The 16,792-nt window shown below is 37.6% G+C and overlaps 1 protein-coding gene across 4 annotated transcripts in view; it reads left to right on the top strand.

Moving 5' to 3' along the window:
• Positions 1-16,792, top strand: part of LOC139459514 (pre-B-cell leukemia transcription factor 1-like) — a 39,930-nt gene that overhangs the window by 19,294 nt on the left and 3,844 nt on the right. For 2 of the 4 annotated variants that reach the window (XM_071241024.1, XM_071241023.1), the window contains exons 6-9: positions 6,319-6,460; positions 7,036-7,160; positions 9,215-9,310; positions 10,046-13,246. In XM_071241024.1, coding sequence (XP_071097125.1) covers positions 6,319-6,460; positions 7,036-7,160; positions 9,215-9,310; positions 10,046-10,105 — 423 coding nt within the window. In that variant the 3' untranslated portion in view covers positions 10,106-13,246. Of the gene's footprint in view, positions 1-6,318; positions 6,461-7,035; positions 7,161-9,214; positions 9,311-10,045; positions 13,247-16,792 lie in introns of those variants that run through there. The other 2 variants (XM_071241022.1, XM_071241021.1) reach the window with 1 other exon arrangement.

Here is a 16,792-nt window from a genome sequence, read left to right as displayed (position 1 = left end):
ATACATTAGAGGGTATCAAATACATGCAGGCAATGATATCTCATGAAAAATAATTAATTTCTTAAAAAGAAAATTGTATAGGTGATTTGTAGGATTATCTCATGTGAATTTAACGTTTATAGAGAAAAATGCTACACATCAGTTAGTGAAACTGAACATCTCTTTCAAAGCCCCTCCTGTAGAGCCCCACAGTAGGAAGGGAACTAGAAGTGCTGTGATAATGAATGTGCCAATCAAATCCCATGCAGACAGCACCATCTTGGTCGACTTCACTAGATTAATACAGGACAGCTTAGGTAGAATTCGTTTAGACTGCAACCTAAAAAGTTCTTTTTTCCCCGAAATCGGGGTATCTCAGTGCAGTCTTGAAAAAAATAAGCGTCTGAAAAGATTATTTCCAGTGTTTTCAAATTTCATTTAAGTGTCTGCATCGTTTGTTGCTTGACCCTCCCTTGAGTGCACACGGTGTTGTTAGACTCAAGGCGATTGGAGATCGGAGTGGAAACAACTTGCAGGATAGATTTATCTTTACATCAGTAGGTGTCAGGGAAAAGGATGTATCGTTTTTTAAACATTTTTAACCATACCATTTCATCCTCTGTTAAACTTGTGTTGAAAGGTCTAGCTGCTATATGATCCTTTCAAGTAAATTTTTAGGTTTCATGTATGTTGATTTTAATCTGTGTTTTATGATAGTTTAGATTTTGTAATCAGGAATGTGGCCTCACTTGGTGAACACTGACTTTCATCATGCAGGGGTGACATTACTATTGCCTAAATTTTGAATGTGCGTTGAGAAGTCGGACAAGTTAGGCCATATCTGCCAATGGAGGATGTGCATTCATGTTATTCCTTTGTAGTGTCAAGTGAAATAGAAAACAACGTTAGTATTCATTGGGCCAACCCAATCAGTTACCCGTTATGCAGATCTGACTGTCAAACTTTAGCTGTTGCACCCAAAATGTCTAACAGGAAAAAGTCATGTCTAATGACCTGGCCCGGTCTCAAAATTGACAGGTACATTGCCATCATTCGAGGATTGGTTCTCTCCTTCTCTCTCCAGTTGGTTGTTCTCTCCTTCTCTCTCCAGTTGGTTGTTCTCTCCCTCTCTCTCCAGTATGGAATAACATTGCTCTCGCTTGATCGATTGAGAAACAAATTACCCACCAAAAGTAAGAAGCCTTTGTCCCTTCATGTGTTTTCTAGTGGTCTCGTCCTTATAATGATAGGAACTTATAGTGTTCTGTAAACCCCCATTTCAGAAGAGATGATGTATGGTGTATTGGTGTAAAAGTGTAGACAGCATCTTCCTCTATGATATGAAACATCGAGTCCAGCAGGACCAAGTCTTCAAGTTGTTTTTATGGAGAATCACAATACGGCAGCATTTGTTGGCAAGGACCACAGGAAAATAAAAATCATTAAATTTGGGTTAAAGTTAGAGCTTATTTCAGGAACAGCTTGGCTTTGTGTCAAACATAGACCACATACTGCACTGTTTACTTTAATATATACATCGTTTGTTTTGTGAGATACAGTCAATAATGATGTTTCCCTGCTGACATGCAGAAAGAGAATGCAGGTGTGATGTATGTAGGGCATGTGTTACTTTAGGTCCTCCAGCATTTTGGTGTGACTCAATGACAATTTTTAAATGAGATATTTGGAAACAAAAAAGTCACATTACATTACACATTGTTAATTCTTTTGTTCAGTGATTATTTTTAGTGGAAGTTCTCCCCTCTGTCTGTTAGGTGCTCTGTAATACAGTTGCCGTTGTACAAGGATACAATAGATGGCCTTTGAAGAGGCAGTTGCTGGATTCCCTTCAATACAGTATACCGTTGCCCTATGATACTGTAGTTGCCCTATTGTACTGTACTTGTCCTATGATACTGTAGTTGTTCTTCAATACTGTTGCCTTATAACACTGGAGTTGCCCTTCAATACTGTATTTGTCCTTCAATACTGTATTTGTCCTTCAATACTGTTGCCCTATGACACTGTTGTCCTTCAATACTGTTGCCCTATGACACTTGTCCTTCAATACTGTTGCCCTATGACACTGTTGTCCTTCAATACTGTAGTTGTCCTTCAATACTGTTGCCCTATGACACTTGTCCTTCAATACTGTTGCCCTATGACACTGTTGTCCTTCAATACTGTTGCCCTATGACACTGTTGTCCTTCAATACTGTAGTTGTCCTTCAATACTGTTGCCCTATGACACTGTTGTCCTTCAATACTGTTGCCCTATAATACTGTTGTCCTTCAATACTGTTGCCCTATGATACTGTTGTCCTTCAATACTATTCTTCAACTCTCTTGTCCTTCAATACTCTTGTCATTCAACTCTCTTGTCCTTCAATACTGTAATTGTTCCTCAATACTGTTGCCCTATGATACTGTAGTTGGCCTTCAATACTGTTGCCTTATGATACTGTTGTCCTTCAATACTCTTGTCATTCAACTCTCTTGTCCTTCAATACTGTAGTTGTTCCTCAATACTGTTGCCCTATGATACTGTAGTTGGCCTTCAATACTGTTGCCTTATGGTACTGTTGTTGCTGTCTACTGTAGGTTACTATAACTATATTCCCCTATTGTTTAGAAAGGTGTCATATGATACAAAAAGGTGGACCATAGGTCAGAAGGGTGTCCTATGATGGATAACGGTGTCCTATGATGGATAACGGTGTCCTATGATGGATAACGGTGTCCTATGATGGATAACGGTGTCCTATGATACAAAAAAGTACCAAATAATACACTTAAGGTGCCTTGTGGTTCAGAAAGCTACCCTATGATTCCATAGTAAGTAGTACAAAGTTAAAAGTCTGTAATTGAGAGAAGATTCCACATACACTCAGGGACATGGGGACAAAGGCCAATACAATCAGCTCTTTATGTATTAAGGTACTTAATATTCTGAAGCAATAAAGTGAAAGGGTTGGGTGTACATAAGACTGCCGCAGGCACTACAAGTGTTGATAGTAAGGACAAGCCCAGTGTTGTACTGTAAGACTCACGGTAATCCGTCAAGGGATAGTCCCTCGCGGAGGCTGGCCTTCTGGCAGGAAAGATTTCCCTCATCAATCAAGTCCGTCTTCGCCAATAGCCTGAGGGACCAGAAAGAGAAGCTGAGAAAAAAAAGAAGAAGTTATATTAGCGAAGCCAGACTCTTACGGCTGAGGAGATTCTCAATTGTTGATCTGAGGGGTGCTTAGATATGTGGCTAGATCTTTGTCTTGCTCTGCCTACTTGTCATTCTATATGGGAGACAGTTTATTGTGCATTTGTTAAGGCACTTAACATAAAGAAATCGTTGTCTTTTTAGTTGGTTTTGAAATATGCTTTAGTATTTGATAGAACAACATGATATGGTAGTTGGTTATATCAGCATTTCGAGTCTGATTGGAGGAAATTTATATACGGTATCAAACTTGGTAATATCTATAAAAGCTTTGTCAGTGTTGAGTTATTTAGTGCATTAACGAAAGTATGTACACACATGTTTATTTATTTGCGACTTTGAAATAATTGCAAAAATAGTTTTTGTGGAATTTTAGCGTCCTGGGAACTGTTGTGTTTGCTTTATGAGTGAGACAGCATGCAAGGTTGACATGTAAGTTTTACCTACACAATTCATAGTTTTTTATCTACATGAATTAGAATGTAATAAACATCAAGCTAACTGTTGGATTCTTAACGCTCGAATAGACAAAAATCACAACATTTCTGTGAACATGCAACAACTCTTTGAATAGCAGGTGAAGATCACAGTGATATTTCCACTCAGATGCATTTGGCATCATTTATTCATGTGTTATAGTTGACGGGGAATGTTATTGCTAGACATGGCCCATAAATGTATTGATCACGGAATTGGTGAAAAGATAACACTCACATTGTTCAATGTTCTTGTTCTGGATTGTCGGAAATATTGTTGAAAAACTAATCTAACCTTAAGTTATTTGTCAAATAGAGTGGAGAAAACAGTAGCATGTGAAGGCAAGGGACTTTTTAAGCAAAATAAACCTGACAAAAAAAGTGGTTTCATGAAGAGGAGTCTGTTTTCGTAAAAAAGCAATAGGAAAAATTTTGATAACAGAAGACAGAAATGTCTTCCTTTTGGTCTGTCACATAGATAAACCATCAATATGTTAGCTAATGCTATGGACACCCAAATGTTGAGAAATTTGGCTTAGATTATAAGGCTAAAGACATAAAAACTAAACATGCTAAACTTTGGGAGTAGTTTATGAATCATAAAGTTGGTAAGGTTTATACTTTTGCTGACAATTATCCGTGTTTGTATGACTGAGAGATTAATGCTCAGAGGCAGATATTTGGACCCAGGTCTGCAGCAAATTTCAGTAAAAATTCCCAATTTTTTTTTATATGTAACTATTAATTAATGTTATGGAAATTTTTATTTCATTGATAACAGGACCAATTAAGTGGAAGTAGTTTTAATGCTTAGTTTTATTTTATTGCATTGAATACAATCACAAAAGACAATGATAAAATATCTTTTAAATTGAAGAAAATATGAACTTAAGCAAATGACAGTTTTTAACATTATAACATTTTTTCCCCATTTTGCCTGCCAGGGGCACTTAGTTCAGAATCGGGGCTAAATCCCTGTGACAGCATTCCAGCGTTCCAACGTTCCAACGTTCAGTTGCCTCACAAAGAAATGGTGTACAGCTCCTGCAGCAAGGAATAGGACCACTAATCGATAGATGACATGAATGTAGTCATGCAAGGAAACCAAGCCACATTTTAATATGGAATGTAAGATATGTTGAAAGTGCTACACCTTCAATGTATGTTTCAATCAAACTTCTTTAATCAAGTGGTTTTTTTTATGTGCTGTTTTTTTATGTTAGTCATTTCATGGTTCATAGTTTCTTAGTTGCTAATTGATTTTCTTAAAATCTTTCCGTCATCAATTAATCAATATGATCAATGTAAAAAACGTCTTAATATGAAAAAAGTATGTGTTCAGAATCAGTAGAAATGAAAGAATGACTTTCACTGACTACCTTCCACATACTTTGAACCACTTCCTGTAAATTCTCTGTACTTAAAATTACACAATCCTTGGAGACTGGAGGGGGAAAAATCCATTGACTAGTTACTATGGCAACCTAAGATACAATACGAACAAATCTTGATCTTCTTGCTTTGGGATCAACATTTTGACTGATAGGTCAGTTACAAGACGGTAGGAGAGAAATTAAGCCTGCACAGAGAAAAAAATCAATATCGTCCTCGGAATTCTTGACATTAAAAAATTGTCTCCGAGAGTATCCAGATCCCTTGACTACTAAATTTTACTGCGACATCACTGTGGATTTAATTATGTAAATATAGGAGACATCTTTACAGGAAACGAATGGATTAAAGATTCAATGGTTCTTAAACTTGATTTGATTCAAAGATAAGGCATATATAACATGAGTGCACCAAGTTATCGATTTAGTCAGTGTTTGGATCTGTAGATATAGGTTACGTGGGTTGTTTTGTGGCTAAAACACAGACAGATGCTAGGTGAACTCACTCACTAACTCACTCACTCACTCAAAAATAACCTTATTGTGTTATAGGTCCATCAAGAGAAATGTTGAGTGATAGTTGAACATATTTTCTTGATAATAATTTAATTTATTTTGTTCAGTATTTTTATTCCTTTTTCTGAACACGCTATGCCTATTTGAACATGAAAACACTTATGAAATTTGGTACCAAGCCAGTGAGCTGACCTGTTATCAATGATCTGATGTTATTGTCCTGTCCTGTATTTACTGACATTTCCTTGTAATCGGACTCCTTGTCAGTGACAAGAAGCAGTGTTGTCAAATTTACAAGAAACAACATAAAATTAGGGATAACAGAAGTCAATCAGAGCATTCTGCTGTTGTCTGGATAACTGAGGTCAATCAGAGCTTTCCTGAGTTGTATGGATAACCGACGTCAATAAGAGCTTTCCTGTGTTGTGTGGATAACTGAGGTCAATCAGAACATTCCTCTGTTGTCTGGATAACTGAGGTCAGTCAGCTTTCCTGTGTTGTATGGATAACTGAGGTCAGTTGGTTGCAACTTAAGTGAATTCTATGGACAGCTGAATTCATCAAGGAAGTCCTAATTTACTTGTGTTGTATATATAATTGAAGTTGGACGTTCCTATCATAACTGTGTCGATTTTGTTGAATATTTTCCCCAATGTAAATCTTATTGTGTACCAAGGGGTATTTTACAGAATTGCCTGTGGACTGTTTGGACCTCCGATGACATGCTTGGTTGTCTCCGCAGGTGTCTAACTGGTTTGGCAACAAACGTATCCGCTACAAGAAGAACATCGGCAAGGCGCAGGAGGAGGCAAACCTGTACGCAGCCAAGGCAGCATCAGCAGCTGCATCCAACACCCCCGGCGGAGATAGTGCTACAGCTCAAGGTGAGACAGTGTTCATAACACTTAAGACCATCTCAGTCACCAGTCAAATATGTTTTTTCCTCTTACTGAATGATTCATATTTTTGGAACAAAAAAGAAATTGTCTGCCATCAAAATTACATTGATGCAATGTGTTTTTAAGGACAAAATATTTAGGCTCATAGCTTTTGCAAAGTCTCAGTGCCCCGCAACCTAAATATTTCAAAGATTCTCTTCAAAATTAGTAATTATATTGAAGAACGACCAATAAAAAAACCGATGCAATGACAAAGAATGTGAATGTGAGAGCAACTTTTCTTGATGTTGCATAAAATCTGTCGTCAGCCTCACACAATCACCCTACATAAAGAGACCCACCGAATTTGGATTCCGGGGAATATTATGTCTCCAATACCACATGCTCTTGTACAGGTAGCCAACTTGGGTGGTTTCGACCTCACTGCTTTGAATTGTTGCTCAGTGTTGACCACCGGGATGTGGCTGGACTATTGCTGACTGCAGGAGAAACCAGTGACTCTGTGACTGAGGAAGATGTTGGGAATCCTTGTGTTCAGTAACATATTCCTTACATTCCAGGTGCAGCTGGCTTTGCGACCTCACAGTCTGGACTTATAGGTCAACAACAGGGGATGTATATGAACATCAACGGAGAGAGTTATCAAGGGGGAGACAACTCGGTAGGAGCTAATGTTCAGTCACAGGTTGGTAATATTCCATCCGACTGTTTCACTCAATGGACAGTGCCTCATTTGGCAAATAAATTACTATTTCTAAATTTGAGTTTACAAACTTATTTTGTTTACTTTTTTATCAAGTTCCACCATTTGAATCAAATACCAAATTTTAGCACTGTCTACTGAAGATGAACGTCAATGAAATTACCAATTGTAGAAACGCTGAACATTATTTTAAGTTTGTGTATTGTGGCATGTTCTGTTGTTTGTTGTCTGTTGTTTGTTGTCTGTTGTTGTCATCTTTCACAATCCAAACTACATGATACCTCAACAAATCTGTCAATCTCTTCCCCCTCGAGTGCCTGGAATAAAGAAAATATTGATGGAGCATAAATGCAATTTTATGGAGCTTTGCTTTTGGCAGCAATTTTTGCTTTACTTGTTTTCACTCTCATTGGGGCAGAAAAACAATTGCAAATCTATGAGCATGTAAGGTGTACCGGTAAGTTGTGCTTAAGGTATGGTGGACCACATGGGCTATACAACTGCATGTGTGACTGCTTGGGACACAGACATTGTACTTGTATGGCATGTGTAGCATGTGTGGCATGTGGTGCAATCTACCATGTAATGATACGGGGACATGGGAACACTGTGTTTAGATACTAATCCAGAGTAGGGCCAGATTGGATGGTAGGCTTTTTTTTTAGAGGATACCGTATTCGGCATAATAAACACCCAGGGCGCTCTCAAAATTAGGAATTGGGGTCTCTTATTAGAATATTATTTTGGTGGAAAAACAGAGTTGAAAGATATATTTCGTGGTTTATGCTGACGGCCTGACTATTATATACTACAGATATATGTTTTCAGAATTTAATTGCCCATAATTAAGAGTGCATATAATACACGAGTGAATATGAGTGAATAAATAAGTCTTGTGTACATTGATCAATAATGGCAATGCAATATTTGACAATATTCTAAGGAGAATGCAGTATTCAAGAGGGTATGCAATGTTCTAGAGGGTATGCAATGTTCTAGAGGGTGTCCAATATTCAAGAGGGTATGCAGTGTTCAAGAGGGTATGCAATGTACTAGAGGGTGTCCAATGTTCTAGAGGGTATGCAATGTTCTAGAGGGTGTCCAATATTCTAGAGGGTGTGCAGTGTTCAAGAGGGTATGCAATGTTATACAGGGTGTCCAATGTTCTAGAGGGTATGCAATGTTCTAGAGGGTGTCCCATGTTCTAGAGGTTATGCAATGTTCTAGAGGGTATGCAATGTTCTAGAGGGTATGCAATGTTCAAGAGGGTATGCAATGTTATAGAGGGTGTCCAATGTTCTAGAGGTTATGCAATGTTCTAGAGGGTGATCAATGTTCTAGAGGGTATGCAATGTTCTAGAGTGTATGCAATGTTCTAGAGGTTATGCAATGTTCTAGGAGATAAGTGAGTTCAATGAAGCCTTGCAATTCAATGTCTCCTTTTGTCAAGCAAATGTGTTGCTGTATCCAACAGATTCAGATATGCTGCAGCCTTTGGAAGCTGGGTCTGACCTATGTAACTGTTATTGATGTAACTGTTATTGATGTAACTGTTATTGATGTACTGTGTTTCATGTGTGTATATTGTTCATGGAATGCGTGAAGCTTTGTTTGTTGTCTTGTCAACCTTGCTTATTTATTAGGTCTGGTCAAAAAAAGGAGTTAATTTTTTAAGCCGAATTCTTGAGAAAATATGCTCTGAAACATTTTTCGAGCAATGATGAAACTGAAGAAAGTGTGATTCCAAACATAATATATGTAAACAAGACCCACCAGCTGCAGACAAATCTGAATAAAAGTTCTCTTCTCATGTTTGTTTTTGATTACCAGTAAAAGACCAAAGCTATTTATTCCTAAACATAGAATTTGTTTTGACAAATTTCTCTTTGAAATGTCACTTTCAAAATCAGTTTTGTCCCTGACACAACTCCATATTGTAGCACGGCATGATATTGACCAGACTGCTTTTATATTGTTGCTCTGCTTGACTATCGGAATGGCTGCATGTTCGTAAACAACTTTCCTTTCCTCCATAGGTGAATGCACTTCGGCATGTTATTTCTCAGACTGGGGGTTACAACACAGATGGTATCCCAGGAGGCACTGGCATGTATGATCACATGCAACAACAGGTACTTCCTGTCACATGACCTTCAATATCCTGTCACATCATGACCCTTGCATCTTTGGCAGCAGTTTGCATGTTTGCATCACCTCTGTCTTTATGTACATGTTGTGGGCTTCGTATGCATGCTTTATTCTTTAATTCTGCTAAGTTCAAATTTGTTTACAGAAAAACAATTACCTAATTTCTAATTTTGCATTTTTATTTGTAGATTTTACATGAATTCTAAATTATCAATGATTTTTGTAAGAAAGAATTGTTTGCCCATGGATCAAGCTGTTTAAAAGGAGTAACCCTTTTTTCATAAGCATAATTCAAATTTCTTGTTTTCTCTAGTATCAATTAGTTATTCAAGTTATCCTAAATTGAAATATTAGAGTGCTTCTTCCTTATACTCTGGTAGTCAAGAAGGAAAATGTTTCTTTTTCTTAGTTTGAATTTCAGACAAAAACATTTGCAATAAAATGCAATATTTACTTTTATTGATATTGAATTCAGTGATGAGCCTAAAAATAATGAAGTCAAAGTTTGTCTGAAATTTAATAAAATGAACTGCCAAATGATTCTGCAAGTTGGCTGCATGTGCCGCTTCTGTTTCTCTTCAAGTCAGCTTACAGGTGCACAAATGTTTTAAGAAAAATTAAACAAAACCCGAGACAAAACTCTTTCAGACGGTTTGATCCAAAGGACGTGTTGTGAAAACGGAGGCAAATTTTGAGTTTGCATATACGGTTATTTTCAGAAATTTCATCTGAGTGGGGACGAATCGGACGCATACGATGAAGAGGATCCGCAATACTGATGGAGTTGAAAAGAACGTAGCAAATACGTTACGTAGACATGACTCTTGGAGATATATTTCTTTACGTTTTAAGTGCTCATTAATTAGTATTATTTGAAGGACAGAACTGTTGACTGGGTGCAGTTTTTACGAGACTTAAAGGCAACATACATTTATATCATGACAATTTTTTAACATGCAAATTTTTATTGGATGATTTTATGTTTGGTTGTAGTCAATGTCTATTTGTTTTGTTTGTAGAATTGTCAAATCTCGAAAAATGTTTACTCGAAGATTCATGCAATAAACCTCTCGTGGATGTGAATTTTTTTTCAAATCACAGCAATATGCCGAAAAATGCCGAACACTAAAACAAAGGATATCGACCAAAGAAGCTCATAATAAGAGCTGTAGTCAGTGGTTGGACAGTCTGGATGCTTCAGTAATGGAGACCTAGGTTCAGATCGACAGTCGCGCATGAATGAGAGCTGGCGGTGTTTCCTATTTCGTACCGAGAAGAATTCTTACGGACAAATACCTGATAGTTCTTGTTTGGATTAAAGTGTGATCTTGTCCACTGTAAAGAAATAATTCACATGTCTGTGACACATCACAACAAGCATAGACTATTTTCTGGATGATTGGTACATGCAAGCATAAGCTGAGTATGCTGTAGGAGAAATCATGTGTGTCGACGTGTATGCAGGCAGAAATCATACAGTGATTTATCACACTGTAAGTCAAAGGTTATTGACAACAGTGTTTGGATTGTGGGCTTGATTGTTAGCAGCAAGCATACTCCATGCATATGATTGTTATCAGAAAGTATACAAGTGTATGCTACTATGTCCACAGTGTATGCATGTTTGTTAACAGCAAGCACACTAATAAATATATGCTTGCATGTTAACAGCAAGCACACTGTTGTGTATGCTTGCGTATTGACAGCAAGTACACAATGTGTATGCTTGTTCAACATGTATGTTAACCAGCAAGCACACAGTTATGTGTATGCTTGTTTGTCAACAGTGCATGCTTGTATGTAAACAGCAAGCACAGTCACTGTTATGTATGAACTTAGTCTTGAACAACAAGCATGCAGTTGTATGTAAGCTTGTGCCGACATCAAGCATACATGATGGAGACTATGTTTGTATGTCGACAGCAGGCCTTCAAGGCTATGTGTAAGCTTGTATTGTATGTAGACGGATTAAAAAGGGTAAATTACTGTAGATTTCAGCCAGTAGAATTTTGAAGAAGACTAAATCAAAATAAAAAGGCTGACCCATACTTGAATAGAGTGAATTGTGTATTATTGTATTGTCATCTATCTTCTGTTATAAGAAAACTTTTATTTCTTAAGAATGAAAGACTGGATATAGTAGTGGCAAGATTTATTAATTTGTCTTTTAGAAATCTCACACTGCAAATGTCAGAGGTGGCGAATGTTGGAGTATGTATCAGAAATCTCTTACCTTTAATAACTGCTATGGTAACTTCTACTTTAGATAGTAAATACATATTTATAATGTATAATAGATGGGATTTAGGTGAATCAAATATTATATTGTGAAAATTTATCACCAAGAATGTCAACTAAAATGTAAAAATACTTCCTCCGTATGATGTGATCAGTTTTTGTTCTAAATTTATTGACATCTGGAATAGAATCAATAAACCACATCTGCTATATTCATATTAGCAATATTTAGGAAGTGAAACTTCACAATTAAAGAATCATTAGACACAATAATAGTAACTGTATCATGGCTCCTGAATGACAGAGATAGGGTAACTTTCAGGAATTAGCCCACTCCCAAAATTTCATGAATTAATCAGATAGGCCCCTATTTCTAGGACACTGTGGTTTTGTTATTATTGGAAGATAATTTCTGTGTACATGTCCATGTGAGTTTCTGAAGGATGACTTTATAATGCGTGCGCACACTATGTACGAGGTGCCATGTCATCCGATATATAACTTATATTGAAAGACTATCAAGTGCTGCAGGAAACACGAGAAGCGGCTAGATGCTTTGTTTTCCTGTTTCATTGACTGTGTCATTATGATTTTCGTCTGTCTGTCATTATTGTCCAAATCTTACCCCTTCTGAATACAACTGTCTTCATATGATTTTGGTTGCATGTGCCATTGTCAGATGATATCCTGTTTTGGCTGAACCAAACATTGTGCCTATTCCTTAGAAAACAATGTTCATTTTTGTTTGTTTGCGATAAATCGTGTTGTTACTAGTTGATTTCATAAATTATGTATACATTTACTCTTTTAGGAGTCTGGATGTTGAATTGTGGAAATAATGTTTGGTAGCAGCCAAAATATTATCTGAAATTATGGATATCAGAATTACCTCCCTTTGGCCATAAAATATTTGGAGACAGTTTTATATAGAAGACAAGTTTGTTCTTTGCATAATCACAGGGACTTGTTAGTGAATACTGTGTGGTACATAGCTTTAATGATGACCATTCCAAAACAAGCTGGGATAGCATGTCCATCTTACCTAGATGTGTGAGGGCAGATAGCGTGGTGTCAGATCTTGAATGTACTTAATACCTCATTTGCTGATGTTAGGACAAATGTTAAAAGTTGATGGAATCCTGATGATATGTTGCTTAAAAAATACTTTAAGATAGTTTATTTGTGTCAGGAGTAATTGTGAAATTTATTGTATTTTTATTTCATTGTCAGAATCGTGACATTTTGTAAAAATTGAAAATAATAATTCACTTTGTCGCAAATGTTGTTATATTTTTGATCACTTTTACTCATTATCCTTGTGTAATGAATTCACATTTGACAGATCATGCTCATGAGAGTTTTCATGACCTTGACCTTCAGTGTTGAAACATTGCTGCCGGTCACTCATCTAGATTTGATTGCCAAGTTATCATATTAAAGTAATAAGCGGTGCTACCTCATCGTTGAGAAAATGTCTAACCAACAAGTAAAATTAAATCTAGCTTGCATGCAGATATCTCAGTAAATGCATAGTCAATAACAAAGATAGCCAAATTGTAGATTTCATGTTCTGCAGCCAGACTGACATGACCTTTGTAGGTCATACAAAGGTCATGAGGTCATTTCAGTCCTTATATTGTGTGAAATTTGTGTACTGTACTTCAAAAAACAAACATGCATTAAATGTGTAAACGTTTACCTGGCTTTGTTTTATTCATGTCATTATGAAATATTGTTGTGCATCCCCATGTCATTGATAACATGGATTCATGGGTGTCCCAGTCATCTTAGACTCTGAGTGTGGAGGGGTTCCCCTAAGGTGACAGGATATTTAGCATCCCAAAACAAAATCGTGATAACCTCTTACATGTTATGTCATTTCTAATTTCGTAATCTCCAAAAACTCTTACAAACAGTACCTAAACATTGCAAGTTTTCTATGAATGTGCACATAGATATTATATGCCACAAGGTCAATGATTAATCAGTGATGGCAGTCCCAACTGAAACTTTTTTCGTAGACTGTGGCTTGACTAACCACCATATAGGCAAAAATATAATTGCCTACGCACAATTTTTCATGGTAATTCTTAAGAGCACAAGAATTAATTTGTCAGTGATTGTCTTTCGCAGAAATCCATATGTCGGCCTGCTTAAGTAACTGCCCTTTATCAGGGAAGCTACTCTAGTCTAGCCACGCCATGTTTGTTTACAGTCTTCCTGGTCACATACTTTCTGTTTTGAAGTAATTTGGGCAAGAAATGTCTTTAGAGCGGAATTGAATATGAATTTGTATTGAGGTCATGTGTTCTCAGACCACAAGTAATTACATGATCAGAAGTGCATAGTGGTTCTCTCCAGGTTAGCTAAGGTACCTTTGTCTGGTTGGAGGTTGTAGGCTTACCTGTCACCAAACTGAAGCGGAAGTGCATAGTGGTTCTCTCGAGGTTAGCTGAGGTACCTTTGACTGGTTGGAGGTTGTAGGCTTACCTGTCACCAAACTGAAGCGGAAGTGCATAGTGGCATGTTATGATTCCCGGGGCCTTCTAGACATGGTGATGAGGGGGCTGATTCTGTTCTGTAAACACTTAGCAATTATTGGGTGTTTTTTTTACCCTTGTGCCCATGCATTAAAACAATGAGAAAACTTCCATACCTTTGACAACTGATTAGTAATGTTGTTTAGTCCAAGTAAACGTTTCCATTATTGATAGCTCAATTAGTCAGAGATGGACCAAGCTTATTTGTTTGTTGGGTATGTTGTCCATACCAGGCTCATGGATGGGTTTTAGCCTTGTAAGTTGCTGAAAGAGAGATCAAGCCCAGTAACTTTTCCTCCCAGTGTGGTCCAGCAGGTCACAAGATTCTCGGCGCTTAGCATTAGCAATGCATTGTTACCTGAAGCCTTGGGGCACAGCTCTGTACAAATGTACTAGCAGTATAAGACATAGCATAATAACCTGAAGGGAATGAGGGATATTGTCGGCTAAGGCGCTGCTGCAACTTTCGGTGTAGAGTTGCATAAAATGGGTGTGCACAAAGCTAGTATCATGGGCTTTTCTCACACTTACTGCTGAGACGCTGTGATATAAATGAAATTCTGGTCGAAGTGTCTTTAAACCTATTCTCCTCTCACAAGGAACAAGGAGTCCATGAGGAGTGTGTCAGGCTATGAAGTTACACTGCTTTAAATAACATGTCGAGATAATGGAGTTAAAGTTAGACTATCCCAACAAAATCCACTTAGGGGCACGGATGGCCCAGTCATCTGAGGCACTGTGCAGAGTTTCGTCCCCTAGGCGTGCCAAAAACCGACGATAATTGGTTTGAATGCCTGGTTTGACGTGTTTAAGTTGATTGGTTTGTCGGTACCCGTGCTTGTGTCTGTACCGACCCATCTTTCCGAGGCAAGGGAGTTAACTGACTGTATAAGTCCAGTTTCCACCCTTGCCGAACTACGATGGAATTATGTAGTTAAATTTTGGTGGACCAAGGAGTATATGCATAGTTCAATGAAAATCGCGTAACGAAATGAAAATCCAGTTTGTCAACTGCCTCGAAGATTTCGGTCGATTGCAAGATTTGTAAAGCATGTGTACCACGGTACCTCCAACTCGGTGCCAAGAGATATTTTCCAAAACTTTTCATGTTTTTTATCACGTAATTTGACGCACTTCGCGAAGTAAGACCAATTGTATTACAATTTAGATCTGATTATTGATAAGATCGTCTTGACTAGCGCTGCCAATTTGTTTGAAGCTAGTAATATGAAAGGTGGAATCTGATCGGTCAATAGGGGTATAGAAGGGACTTAGCTTGTAATTATTAAAATTATTATTACCAGAACTTTAAAATCAGTGGAGAAATGTGGCCATAATTTTCAGCTTCTAAAGAAATATCTTGCATTTCATAAGCTGGGGATGTTTTCATGACATTGTTATATAAAATGAAATGTATTACATAGAGGTCATAATATTCTCTCACATCAAGCAGACCACATTGCATGGTCAGTAAATGTGAAAGGCTGCTATATTTTAATTAATGGCTAAATATTTCACAACATACATCTCTCAACAAACTCAGAATGTACCTGCTGAGCATCAACACTTTGGCTGTAGTTACAGAATATGAGACACAAACCTTCGCGAACAGCCAAACCTCAGTATATTAACACATTATATATTATCTAGCATTACCAACTAATTTAGTTCACAAACAGTTGGTATCTACAACATTGACATCCCAGTTCTGTAACCTTGTATGATGTCACACCACTGTAACCTTGTGTGACATCACAGTACTGTAACCTTGTGTGACATCACAGCACTGCAACCATGTGTGACATCACAGTACTGTAACCTTGTATGACGTCACACCACTGTAACCTTGTGTGACATCACAGTACTGTAACCTTGTGTGACATCACACCACTGCAATCCTGTGTTACATCACACCACTGTAACCTTGTATGGCATCACAGCACTGTAACATTGTATGACATAACAGCTATGTAACCTTGTATGACATCACAGCACTGCAACCTTGTATGGCATCACGGCACTGTAACATTGTATGACATAACGCCATTGTAACCTTGTATGGCATCACAGCACTGTAACCTTGTATGGCATCACAGCACTGTAACCTTGTATGGCATCACAGCACTGTAACCTTGTATGACATAACGCCATTGTAACCTTGTATGACATCACACCACTGCAACCTTGTATGGCATCACAGCACTATAACATTGTATGACATAACAACACTGTAAATGTACATGGCATCACGACACTGTTACATGTATGACATCACACCACTGTCACCTTGTATGACGTCAAACCACTGTAACCTTGTGACACACCACTGTCACCTTGTATGACATCACAGTACTGTAACCTTGTGTGACATCACAGTACTGTAACCCTGTATGACATCACAGAACTGTAACCTTGTATGACATCACACCACTGTAACCTTGTGTGAAATCATAGTACTGTAACCTTGTGTGACTTCACAGTACTGTAACCTTATATGACGTTACACAACTGTCACTTTGTGTGACATCACAGTACTGTGACCGTGCATGATGTCACATCATTGTTACCTTGTGTGACATCACAGTACTGTAACCTTGTATGACATCACACTACTGTAACCACATGTGACTTCACAGTACTCTAACCTTATATGACGTTACACAACTCATTTGACATCACAGTACTGTG

Source organism: Haliotis cracherodii, unplaced genomic scaffold (assembly GCF_022045235.1).
Source record: "Haliotis cracherodii isolate W230 unplaced genomic scaffold, xgHalCrac1.p SCAF_13, whole genome shotgun sequence".
NCBI lineage: Eukaryota > Metazoa > Mollusca > Gastropoda > Lepetellida > Haliotidae > Haliotis > Haliotis cracherodii.
The sequence above is the reverse complement of the archived record's forward strand: the minus strand, read 5'-3'. Positions and strand labels throughout refer to the sequence as shown.